Source organism: Ylistrum balloti, unplaced genomic scaffold (genome assembly GCF_031769215.1).
Source record: "Ylistrum balloti isolate Yb309-2 unplaced genomic scaffold, AGI_CSIRO_Ybal_v1 Utg370982, whole genome shotgun sequence".
Classification (NCBI taxonomy): domain Eukaryota; kingdom Metazoa; phylum Mollusca; class Bivalvia; order Pectinida; family Pectinidae; genus Ylistrum; species Ylistrum balloti.
In genome coordinates, this window is record NW_026782550.1 from 179895 (window position 1) to 193871 (window position 13977).

A 13977-nucleotide genomic window follows, 5' to 3' on the forward strand; every position below is an offset into this window, starting at 1 on the left:
CAAATGTCATACAAATTAACTGATATGTTTAAATGTCATACAAAATTAACTGATATGTTTCTAATGTCATGCAAAATTAACTGATATGTTGAAATGTCATACAAAATTAACTGATATGTTGAAATGTCATACAAAATTAACTGATATGTTTAAATGTCATACAAAATTAACTGATATGTTGAAATGTCATACAAAATTAACTGATATGTTTCTAATGTCATACAAAATTAACTGATATGTTGAAATGTCATACAAAATTAACTGATATGTTGAAATGTCATACAAAATTTACGGATATGTTTCAAATGTCATACAAATTAATTATATGTTGAAATGTCATACAAAATCAGAAAATATTAAAATGGAAATGAAATAAAGAATATAATAAAACAATTATTTAACCTGAAAATGAAACGTCATACAATAAACGGTTATGACTACAATGACATACAGAATTTACAAGTTAACTGAGACTTTTAAATGACATTAAAAAGGTTAAGGTTAATTCTTCCTTATACATGACCAAGAACATAACAAACCCTGAGTGACAGGTAGATTTGTAAACAAACTGACAAGACACCGGACAGTCGTCTGTACGAAATGACCAGTACAGTGTAATACGTCTTTGACCAGTAAGAATGATGACTTCATGGTCCTCACGTCACAAAAGTGACCATTGCTGGAGACAGTTATTTATAGGAGAACCAATATATTGGGGCTCCTTAGGGATAAAGTATAAACAACACATACATAACATAAATCAATATGGATTTCTTCTCGTAAAGATAAAACTAAACACTAACTAACAAAGAATCATGAATATAAAACATTGTTTCTGCATTTTATTGTAATATTTTATGGATAGATAACAACATATTCCCTGTCGGTGGCCCCGGTGCATCAGAGGGTACGGTGCATTATGACGTCTGTCGGAGATAAAACAGTACTTGACGTAGAAAATATTTTTTGTCGACCGTGTGTGGTTTGGAGGGTCAGGGAGCCTATATAAGATCAACCAATTGTCCGGAGAAACACAGATTACCTAAACTGACCACCTACTACTAGACATCTCAAAACAGCTGATTTACTATGGAGAGGTTCTTTATCATAGGGGCTTGTGTCCTGGCTATCGGGTCTATATGTAAGTACACTTGTTAAACTTCTTCAAAATTCTTTGAGTTCTTACTACTTCTGCCAACAAAAAAAGTTTTTTTTGTTAAAACTTTTTATCATGAATTTATTTGTAAATGCATCGCATTGAACAAAATTATCAAATGTGGATAAATGTTGGTTGAAAAAATACCATGGATCATTAAAAAAAATCGAAATTTACAAAAATGTTATTTGAAACAGGAAGTTGATGATACGAAGGGACACAATTTACAGGTAAATGTAAATATAGCCAACAAACGGAATAGAAGCCACTTCTTTTTTCTTTCTAAAAAACAACTTCAGTAATATTCACACATTTATTTTCTTATTTGTGAAATCTTACAACATTTCTATGTCTGTAGAGACACGGTTTTATACCTTATATTGTTGACACGAATTGTGAATAGATAGAAGTATTGAAGAAATCAGCAGGTACACCTGTCATTTATTTAATTCTATTGTCTTTATCGTTTATTCAAACAGCTGGAATTTTTTCAGATATTTTCATAAGTAACAGTAAGTAGAAGTTGCATTTTTAACCTTTAGGCATTCATACGACAAATGGTGCCACTACATCGTCTCCTCCAATGACGACAAACTCCCAAACAGACGTCACTTCCGGATCGTCACCAGCTACAGTAACTGACGTTGTCATGGACGACCTAAACAACGTGACCACTTGTCCAAGATACACTTACAAGCTGGAAAATGAGACGCTTTATGTGTCGTACATAGAAAACAGCTGTGAAATGTAAGTAAATAGGTTTTATTTCTATATAAAACATTTCACATGTTATATCTAATATAGAACTCTAAGATCAGCGAGAAAATTTCACAATATCTCGCTATACAAACAGAACATTGTAATATTGTAATAATGTATGATTTTTTCTAATTCATAACTTCAATCTTTAGTTGATAATACATTCTATTTGGTTTTAGGGTTGTTACAGTTGAAAAATTATCTCTACCCCCATTAAAGAGAATTGAGCAATTCAAACGCAGACCCAGGTAAGTGTTGAATCCAATTTTCACCCCTCCGTTTAACTCGGTTTACGGTATAACATCCAGAAAGATGGGGCCGAGGATGGGGAGCTTTTTTATATACTGATTTACCAGATAGATGCTTCACTATATTTATTTTTCACTTATTTGGAGAATAGAATAAAAAAAAATTGGATACATTTAAAATGAAATGTAGAGAATAATCATTTGCCCGTTGCATTACTTTGAGAAAAGTTAACTCTTTCTCCTTCAGGCAAACGTTTGAACCATCCGAATAAAGGATTTTATAAATATGCCATATTTGAATATTTGATAATTTTTTCCCCTTCATTCTATATCATCATATTATCATCCTTACATGTGTGTCAGAAGATAGGTCTGGCGAGCTATAATACTGAAACAAAGATGAATTAAGATAATTTTGGTAATGACAAACCAAACATTAGGACATGGAGAGGTGATTGTTGCTGCTGGTGGAAATTTGTTTGGTATCGGAAGAACTTTGTTTCAGCCATGCACGTTTTAATTCATTTCACTTGTATCGATGAAAGACAATTGATATAATGCAACACAATTTACGTATATCATTTTCTAAACTCAAAATTTCAAAAATAAAATTTTAGATAATTATATTTTAAAATAATATACAATTATTATAATAATATTACATATAAAATATTACATATAATGTAATGACTACATTACAAACATAACATAGTACTTATTACATGAAACACATCCAGGATATTGTTTATAACGATGTACAGTTAATTATAGACATCCTACATCAATATTGATTACACCCGTATGGCAGAAGAAAGTGAAAAAACACGAGATGTGACAAACTCTAGAAAAGTTTGCAAGTTTTGAAAAGTGTTTTTACTAGTGTTGTTCATTGTAGGAGAGACCGATTTACAATAAATTGATTAAATTCTCTCTCTCTCTCTCTCTCTCTCTCTCTCTCTCTCTCTCTCTCTCTTACTTTCTCTCTCATTCTCTTCGCATAATAATTGTATTTAAACATGTCGTCCTGTCTTGTTAATATGTATTTTGTCAAACTTTTTAGGAAAGTGCTTAATATAAGTTAGAAAACTTGTGCCCAATCCTACCTGTATATTTGATACCACTAGAATATGTTTAAATCGAAAATAAATTTCGACGATATTACTGTTATCAGGGTTATCAGGAGACCAGTTGTCAGCTTCAGACCTGTACTCACGGAGGGAGAACCAGTTTCCTGTGAAGCTTTACCTAATCGTTCTCTTGGACCATTCGTTTTTGTGGACACGGTCACTGACGACTGTCAAATGTACGTGAACATATTTAATTGATTTGACAAATCATCTTTAAAGTTTAAAGTAACTTTCTTGTCAAGGCTTTATATGGTAATATATAACTGTAACGTTTGTTCGATGTGTCTGATGTATTGCTCGATGTGTCTGATGTATTGCTCGATGTGTCTGATGTATTGTTCGATGTGTCTGATGTATTGTTCGATGTGTCTGATGTATTGTTCGATGTGTCTGATGTATTGTTCGATGTGTCTGATGTATTGCTCGATGTGTCTGATGTATTGTTCGATGTGTCTGATGTATTGCTCGATGTGTCTGATGTATTGCTCGATGTGTCTGATGTATTGTTCGATGTGTCTGATGTATTGTTCGATGTGTCTGATGTATTGTTCGATGTGTCTGATGTATTGTTCGATGTGTCTGATGTATTGTTCGATGTGTCTGATGTATTGTTCGATGTGTCTGATGTATTGCTCGATGTGTCTGATGTATTGTTCGATGTGTCTGATGTATTGTTCGATGTGTCTGATGTATTGCTCGATGTGTCTGATGTATTGTTCGATGTGTCTGATGTATTGTTCGATGTGTCTGATGTATTGTTCGATGTGTCTGATGTATTGTTCGATGTGTCTGATGTATCATAATACTGTCGTAATGTGTAAGGTTGGTGTAAAGGAAGAGCATCGTTAGGACCTTGCGGCCATTTAACGGACGAGCAAGCAACTGGAGACAAAGAATTATGAATAAAAAAAGACCTAAAACGATTGGTTGATTTAATATGGCGTAATGGTAGGATGATGATACTATCTTACTTCAGTGATTCAACTGTACATTTCATTCACAGGTTAATAAAGATACAGAAACAGAAAAATGAAGACTTTATTCCAAGAGTACCAGGGGAGAAGAGACCGGAAAGAAGGCCAGGAAAGGGACTAGGCAAACGACCAAAGAACCCAAGGTATGGTGAATGAAAGGTTGCAATGAACTTCCAAACGCTTACTCTTCCGGAACATCTGGTCTTGTTTTCCTTGTACTTTTTTCAGATATCTCCGCGTAAATCTTTGTTTTGATGATATTTTGCCCTAGTTTTATCTCATTTATGTTAAGGTCATGTCGAGATGTTAGTATATTCGTATAATTTTTGAATTAAGAAGATTACGAAATTGTTTAATGATGACGTGTAATTGTTTAATGATGACGTGTAATTGTTTAATGATGACGTGTAATTGTTTAATGATGACGTGTAATTGTTTAATGATGACGTGTAATTGTTTAATGATGACGTGTAATTGTTTAAGGATGACGTGTAATTGTTTAAGGATGACGTGTGGCTGTTTAAGGATGACGTGTAATTGTTTAATGATGACGTGTAATTGTTTAATGATGACGTGTAATTGTTTAATGATGACGTGTAATTGTTTAAGGATGACATGTGATTGTTTAAGGATGACGTGTAATTGTTTAAGGATGACGTGTGGCTGTTTAAGGATGACGTGTAATTGTTTAATGATGACGTGTAATTGTTTAATGATGACGTGTAATTGTTTAAGGATGACGTGTAATTGTTTAAGGATGACGTGTGATTGTTTAAGGATGACGTGTGGCTGTTTAAGGATGACGTGTGGCTGTTTAAGGATGACGTGTAATTGTTTAATGATGACGTGTAATTGTTTAAGGATGCCGTGTGATTGTTCAATGATGACGTGTGACTGTTTAAGGATGACGTGTAATTGTTTAAGGATGACGTGTGACTGTTTAAGGATGACGTGTGACTGTTTAAGGATGACGTGTAATTGTTAAGGTTGACGTGTAATTGTTTAAGGATGACGTGTGATTGTTTAAGGATGACGTGTAATTGTTTAAGGATGACGTGTAATTGTTTAATGATGATGTGTAATTGTTTAAGGATGACGTGTGACTGTTTAAGGATGACGTGTAATTGTTTAAGGATGACGTGTGATTGTTCAATGATGACGTGTAATTGTTTAATGATGACGTGTAATTGTTTAATGATGACGTGTAATTGTTTAATGATGACGTGTAATTGTTTAATGATGACGTGTAATTGTTTAATGATGACGTGTAATTGTTTAATGATGACGTGTAATTGTTTAAGGATGACGTGTGACTGTTTAAGGATGACGTGTGGCTGTTTAAGGATGACGTGTAATTGTTTAAGGATGACGTGTGGCTGTTTAAGGATGACGTGTAATTGTTTAAAGATGACGTGTAATTGTTTAATGATGACGTGTGGCTGTTTAAGGATGACGTGTAATTGTTTAATGATGACGTGTAATTGTTTAAGGATGACGTGTGACTGTTTAAGGATGACGTGTAATTGTTTAAGGATGACATGTGATTGTTTAAGGATGACGTGTAATTGTTTAATGATGACGTGTAATTGTTTAAGGATGACGTGTGGCTGTTTAAGGATGACGTGTAATTGTTTAAGGATGACGTGTTATTATTTAAAGATGACGTGTAATTGTTCAATGATGACGTGTAATTGTTAAAGGATGACGTTTTATTGTTTAAAGATGTAATTGATGAAACAGAAACAAGAATATCATAAGGAGAAAATGATGAGTTTATAAAACCATGTAACGGAAACGAATTATAATACTTTTCCACGTGCTCATTTGTTTTATGGAAAATGTGTTTTCCCTATAATTACTTAATTTTATGTCATAGTTGCTGTGTAACTTTATTCTCCTTTGCAATGTAGAACTGTAATCTGCGAGTGTGTATACTCTACATGACACACGAATGAAATAGTGATGACACATCAAATTAAGAAAATACTTGTCATATTACTTATTTTCTTGTAGGTTCAAGTTTGTACCTGCCTTCGAGTATCTGGATGAAATAGTATATTAAAAGGAAAACCCTAAACATGAAATCCTTAAAAACTACAAAATAGATTTATGGTTGAAGTCTAAACGTGTACTTTCTTTGTGTTTTTTGTAAATGTAGTAATTACTTATTAAAATAAACAAAAAATGTAAACATTTGTTATTGTTGTCTCTTTCAATCAAAGACAGTGTAAACAATTAAACGGAATCATGCATCTATATCGATTTTGAGAAAGTAATTTATCATTCATAATGCATAAACACGTGTTATCTATGTACTCTGATACTTAGAGACCTGATTGCGTTAAATCTATTTTTTTGGACGTGGTTGGTGTTCGTTAGTTTGTCTGTATGTTCCGTTGTTGTATAAAACCCTGTTCTCATTTGAGAACGTGACACTACTTACTTGGATTGACCAAGATTTACAAGGCGGATATCGTTAATGAAAGAGAAGAAGCGAACTCTTCAGGAATACCTGGTCTTATTTTCCTTGAACTTCTTCAGGAGTCTTCGTGTAAATCTTCCTTTTGTTCACATTTTGCCCCAATTTTGTGGGATTAGAGTTTGGATTATGATTATGTAGACATGTTGGTATTTTGTTGTTTCTGCCCTTGTTTTATTGAATTAGAGTTTGGATTATGATTATGTAGACATGTTGGTATTTCCTAGTTTTGTGGGATTAGAGTTTGGATTATGATTATGTAGACATGTTGGTATTTTGTTGTTTCTGCCCTAGTTTTATTGAATTAGAGTTTGGATTATGATTATGTAGACATGTTGGTATTTTGTTGTTTCTGCCCTAGTTTTATTGAATTAGAGTTTGGATTATGATTATGTAGATATGTTGGTATTTCCTAGTTTTGTGGGATTAGAGTTTGGATTATGATTATGTAGACATGTTGGTATTTCCTAGTTTTGTGGGATTAGAGTTTGGATTATGATTATGTAGACATGTTGATATTGTTGTTGTTTCTGCCCTAGTTTTATTAAATTAGAGTTTGGATTATGATTATGTAGACATGTTGGTATTTCCTAGTTTTTTGGGATTAGAGTTTGGATTATGATTATGTAGACATGTTGGTATTTCCTAGTTTTTTGGGATTAGAGTTTGGATTATGATTATGTAGACATGTTGGTATTTCCTAGTTTTTGGGATTAGATTTGGATTATGAATTATGTTGACATGTTGGTATTTCCTAGTTTTATGGGATTAGAGTTTGGATTATGATTATGTAGACATGTTGGTATTTCCTAGTTTTGTGGGATTAGAGTTTGGATTATGATTATGTAGACATGTTGGTATTTTGTTGTTTCTGCCCTAGTTTTATTGAATTAGAGTTTGGATTATGATTATGTAGACATGTTGGTATTTCCTAGTTTTGTGGGATTAGAGTTTGGATTATGATTATGTAGACATGTTGATATTGTTGTTGTTTCTGCCCTAGTTTTATTAAATTAGAGTTTGGATTATGATTATGTAGACATGTTGGTATTTCCTAGTTTTTTGGGATTAGAGTTTGGATTATGATTATGTTGACATGTTGGTATTTCATAGTTTTATTGAATTAGAGTTTGGATTATGATTATGTAGATATGTTGGTATTTCCTAGTTTTGTGGGATTAGAGTTTGGATTATGATTATGTAGACATGTTGATATTTTTGATGTTTCTGCCCTAGTTTTATTAAATTAGAGTTTGGATTATGATTATGTAGACATGTTGGTATTTTGTTGTTTCTGCCCTAGTTTTATTGAATTAGAGTTTGGATTATGATTATGTTGACATGTTGGTATTTTGTTGTTTCTGCCCTAGTTTTATTGAATTAGAGTTTGGATTATGATTATGTAGATATGTTGGTATTTCCTAGTTTTGTGGGATTAGAGTTTGGATTATGATTATGTAGACATGTTGGTATTTCCTAGTTTTGTGGGATTAGAGTTTGGATTATGATTATGTAGACATGTTGGTATTTCCTAGTTTTGTGGGATTAGAGTTTGGATTATGATTATGTAGACATGTTGGTATTTTGTTGTTTCTGCCCTAGTTTTATTGAATTAGAGTTTGGATTATAATTATGTAGACATGTTGGTATTTCCTAGTTTTGTGGGATTAGAGTTTGGATTATGATTATGTAGACATGTTGGTATTTTGTTGTTTCTGCCCTAGTTTTATTGAATTCAAGTTTGGATTATGATTATGTAGACATGTTGGTATTTCCTAGTTTTGTGGGATTAGAGTTTGGATTATGATTATGTAGACATGTTGGTATTTTGTTGTTTATGACCTAGTTTTATTGAATTAGAGTTTGGATTATAATTATGTAGACATGTTGGTATTTCCTAGTTTTGTGGGATTAGAGTTTGGATTATGATTATGTAGACATGTTGGTATTTTGTTGTTTCTGCCCTAGTTTTATTGAATTAGAGTTTGGATTATAATTATGTAGACATGTTGGTATTTCCTAGTTTTGTGGGATTAGAGTTTGGATTATGATTATGTAGACATGTTGGTATTTTGTTGTTTCTGCCCTAGTTTTATTGAATTAGAGTTTGGATTATAATTATGTAGAAATGTTGGTATTTCCTAGTTTTATTGAATTAGAGTTTGGATTATGATTATGTAGACATGTTGGTATTTTGTTGTTTCTGCCCTAGTTTTATTGAATTAGAGTTTGGATTATGATTATGTTGACATGTTGGTATTTTGTTGTTTCTGCCCTAGTTTTATTGAATTAGAGTTTGGATTATAATTATGTAGAAATGTTGGTATTTTGTTGTTTCTGTCCTAGTTTTATTGAATTAGAGTTTGGATTATGATTATGTTGACATGTTGGTATTTTGTTGTTTCTGCCCTAGTTTTATTGAATTAGAGTTTGGATTATGATTATGTTGACATGTTGGTATTTCATAGTTTTATTGAATTAGAGTTTGGATTATGATTATGTAGACATGTTGGTATTTTGTTGTTTCTGCCCTAGTTTTATTGAATTAGAGTTTGGATTATGATTATGTTGACATGTTGGTATTTCATAGTTTTATTGAATTAGAGTTTGGATTATGATTATGTAGAAATGTTGGTATTTTGTTGTTTCTGTCCTAGTTTTATTGAATTAGAGTTTGGATTATGATTATGTTGACATGTTGGTATTTTGTTGTTTCTGCCCTAGTTTTATTGAATTAGAGTTTGGATTATGATTATGTAGGCATGTTGGTATTTTTTTGTTTCTGCCCTAGTTTTATTGAATTAGAGTTTGGATTATGATTATGTAGACATGTTGGTATTTTGTTGTTTCTGCCCTAGTTTTATTGAATTAGAGTTTGGATTATGATTATGTAGACATGTTGGTATTTTGTTGTTTCTGCCCTAGTTTTATTGAATTAGAGTTTGGATTATGATTATGTAGGCATGTTGGTATTTTGTTGTTTCTGCCCTAGTTTTATTGAATTAGAGTTTGGATTATGATTATGTAGACATGTTGGTATTTTGTTGTTTCTGCCCTAGTTTTATTGAATTAGAGTTTGGATTATGATTATGTAGATATGTTGGTATTTCCTAGTTTTGTGGGATTAGAGTTTGGATTATGATTATGTAGACATGTTGGTATTTCCTAGTTTTGTGGGATTAGAGTTTGGATTATGATTATGTAGACATGTTGATATTGTTGTTGTTTCTGCCCTAGTTTTATTAAATTAGAGTTTGGATTATGATTATGTAGACATGTTGGTATTTCCTAGTTTTGTGGGATTAGAGTTTGGATTATGATTATGTTGACATGTTGGTATTTCATAGTTTTATTGAATTAGAGTTTGGATTATGATTATGTAGATATGTTGGTATTTCCTAGTTTTGTGGGATTAGAGTTTGGATTATGATTATGTAGACATGTTGATATTGTTGTTGTTTCTGCCCTAGTTTTATTAAATTAGAGTTTGGATTATGATTATGTAGACATGTTGGTATTTTGTTGTTTCTGCCCTAGTTTTATTGAATTAGAGTTTGGATTATGATTATGTTGACATGTTGGTATTTTGTTGTTTCTGCCCTAGTTTTATTGAATTAGAGTTTGGATTATGATTATGTAGATATGTTGGTATTTCCTAGTTTTGTGGGATTAGAGTTTGGATTATGATTATGTAGACATGTTGGTATTTCCTAGTTTTGTGGGATTAGAGTTTGGATTATGATTATGTAGACATGTTGATATTGTTGTTGTTTCTGCCCTAGTTTTATTAAATTAGAGTTTGGATTATGATTATGTAGACATGTTGGTATTTTGTTGTTTCTGCCCTAGTTTTATTGAATTCAAGTTTGGATTATGATTATGTAGACATGTTGGTATTTTGTTGTTTCTGCCCTAGTTTTATTGAATTAGAGTTTGGATTATGATTATGTAGACATGTTGATATTGTTGTTGTTTCTGCCCTAGTTTTATTAAATTAGAGTTTGGATTATGATTATGTAGACATGTTGGTATTTTGTTGTTTCTGCCCTAGTTTTATTAAATTAGAGTTTGGATTATGATTATGTAGACATGTTGGTATTTTGTTGTTTCTGCCCTAGTTTTATTGAATTAGAGTTTGGATTATGATTATGTAGGCATGTTGGTATTTTGTTGTTTCTGCCCTAGTTTTATTGAATTAGAGTTTGGATTATGATTATGTAGACATGTTGGTATTTCCTAGTTTTATTGAATTAGAGTTTGGATTATGATTATGTAGACATGTTGGTATTTCCTAGTTTTGTGGGATTAGAGTTTGGATTATGATTATGTAGACATGTTGGTATTTCCTAGTTTTGTGGGATTAGAGTTTGGATTATGATTATGTAGACATGTTGGTATTTCCTAGTTTTGTGGGATTAGAGTTTGGATTATGATTATGTAGACATGTTGGTATTTCCTAGTTTTGTGGGATTAGAGTTTGGATTATGATTATGTAGACATGTTGGTATTTCCTAGTTTTGTGGGATTAGAGTTTGGATTATGATTATGTAGACATGTTGGTATTTCCTAGTTTTATTGAATTAGAGTTTGGATTATGATTATGTAGACATGTTGGTATTTCCTAGTTTTATTGAATTATACTTTGGATTATGATTATGTAAACATGTTGGTATTTTGTTGTTTCTGCCCTAGTTTTATTGAATTAGAGTTTGGATTATGATTATGTAGACATGTTGGTATTTTGTTGTTTCTGCCCTAGTTTTATTGAATTAGAGTTTTGATTATGATTATGTAGACATGTTGGTATTTTGTTGTTTCTGCCCTAGTTTTATTGAATTATACTTTGGATTATGATTATGTAAACATGTTGGTATTTTGTTGTTTCTGCCCTAGTTTTATTGAATTAGAGTTTGGATTATGATTATGTAGACATGTTGGTATTTTGTTGTTTCTGCCCTAGTTTTATTGAATTAGAGTTTGGATTATGATCATGTAGACATGTTGGTATTTCCTAGTTTTGTGGGATTAGAGTTTGGATTATGATCATGTAGACATGTTGGTATTTCCTAGTTTTGTGGGATTAGAGTTTGGATTATGATTATGTAGACATGTTGGTATTTTGTTGTTTCTGCCCTAGTTTTATTGAATTAGAGTTTGGATTATGATTATGTAGACATGTTGATATTGTTGTTGTTTCTGCCCTAGTTTTATTAAATTAGAGTTTGGATTATGATTATGTAGATATGTTGGTATTTTGTTGTTTCTGCCCTAGTTTTATTAAATTAGAGTTTGGATTATGATTATGTAGACATGTTGATATTGTTGTTGTTTCTGCCCTAGTTTTATTAAATTAGAGTTTGGATTATGATTATGTAGATATGTTGGTATTTCCTAGTTTTGTGGGATTAGAGTTTGGATTATGATCATGTAGACATGTTGGTATTTCCTAGTTTTGTGGGATTAGAGTTTGGATTATGATTATGTAGACATGTTGGTATTTTAGAAATGTTTGTATTTTCTTATTTTTCTGCTCCTCATGAATACACATAGTTTTTGTATAGGCTAACATTGATAAATCCGTTAAAAAGTCAAAAATACCAAAGCAACAGAGTTGCCACTCATAGAATGTTTTTATTTGAATTCCCATTGTTACATGTACTTTGAGGTCACGGTTACAGCTACGTGTGAACTACAGAAATGTTTTGAAGTTATTTGCTTTGCGAATTGAAACTTGATAACTTTCAGATTACGAAGAAGAAAAAACAACTTTTGTATTTATTTATACTGTTACAGTGATTCAAACCTAGATGTTTATTTACGAAAGTTTTTATCTTTTCTTCAGTTTTAACAGGTTGAAGGTACCATTTATAAAAACGTGATATTATCAATGTGTCTATGTTTCATTTTTACATTTAAATATCAACCAAATAATTATGTAGTGACATGATTTTTAATATAAACATGTATTTGACGTTCTTCTGAATAAATTAGATAAATATCGTTTAAAAATAGGGAAATTTACTTATGTATGAGGTAAGCGGTCCTGCCTACCTAGAATTTCATATTTCTTCCTAGGCTTAACATTTAACTCCCTAGCATTCACTGACAAGTGAATGAAGGACGAAACAGTTGTACGATGTAGTATCAATAACGAGTCCTAGAAAGACGAAACAGCTGTATGATGTAACAACACTGACAAGTCCTAGAAGAACGAAATAACTGTATTATGCAGAATCACTGACGAGTCCTAGAAGGATAAAACAGTTGTATGATGTAGCATCACTGACGAGTCCAAGAAGGACGAAACAGCTATACGATGTAGCATCAATGGCGAGTGAATGAAGGACGAAACAGCTGTATGTTGTAAATTGTGGCAATAAAACATCTGATCCAAATTTGTGTTGTTTTCGCAATCTGTATACCTACTATTGATCTGAACTTACAAAAGCAAAACCCTAGGTATGGAAAAATAGAAATCGAGGAAAAAGATAGATTAATAGAAAATGATTAAAAATACATAAATCGTCACTCTTAAACGTATCAGGACACAAAGATATGCAATTAAACTACATCTTTATCTCTTTAACGTTTCTGACATGAGGTTTAATCGATAATCAATTAAAACATATTGGTGATCGAGAAGGAATCATTATATTGCGGCTAATTTCTGTGAGGCTTTGCTTAAGCAGGTTACATGAATATCAAATCCCCCAAATAACTCACGTACTGAACTCGATTTTGTCTTGAGTTAGAGTCAAACAGTTGTTAATCACACATTCAACTTGTTGGCAATAATAACGGGAAAAAAATACTCTCAAAATATCTCATTTTGATCTGTTTTAAAGATAGACAGCAAAGAATCGTTGTTTGATTTCTGTTAAATGTTTTCACCACCAGTTATTTCTAACTAGCTTTTGGACTTCCGGGTCACAATATCTACTCTTATGCATTAGAGGTCGAATCAATAGCCACGATTCACAAAAATCAGAATATAAGATAACAAAACACAGCTTAATCCTAATCATTATATTTTTTCAATATAAAACATAATTAAAAATGTCACAATTATCTGTATTTTTTTTATTTTCTCGAGACTCCACAGCTCCAAAGTTTTATGAGTCCCTTTACGAATGAGGCCCACAGGAAAAGCCTGAGTGCATGACTCCAATGTGTGATAAAATGAATAATCATACCAAAAGAGCAGCGCACCTGTTTAAGCGCACCTGTTTAAGAT

General features: G+C 31.8%; 1 protein-coding gene across 1 annotated transcript; it reads left to right on the forward strand.

Moving 5' to 3' along the window:
- Positions 1 to 1089: 1089 nt before the first annotated feature.
- LOC132559856 (uncharacterized) lies at positions 1090 to 6326 on the forward strand. The gene is made up of 6 exons (XM_060224487.1): positions 1090 to 1141; positions 1699 to 1903; positions 2095 to 2163; positions 3335 to 3466; positions 4294 to 4407; positions 6278 to 6326. The coding sequence occupies exons 1-6, from the start codon at positions 1090 to 1092 to the stop codon at positions 6324 to 6326; spliced, it is 621 nt and encodes a 206-aa protein (XP_060080470.1).
- Positions 6327 to 13977: the final 7651 nt, after the last annotated feature.

Coding starts and splice junctions, on each gene's coding strand:
- LOC132559856 (XM_060224487.1), top strand. CDS start 1,090: ATGGAGAGGTTCTTTATCATAGGGGCTTGTGTCCTGGCTATCGGGTCT. Junction 2,164..3,334: donor CAATTCAAACGCAGACCCAG/GTAAGTGTTGAA, acceptor TACTGTTATCAG/GGTTATCAGGAGACCAGTTG. Junction 4,408..6,277: donor AAACGACCAAAGAACCCAAG/GTATGGTGAATG, acceptor ATTTTCTTGTAG/GTTCAAGTTTGTACCTGCCT.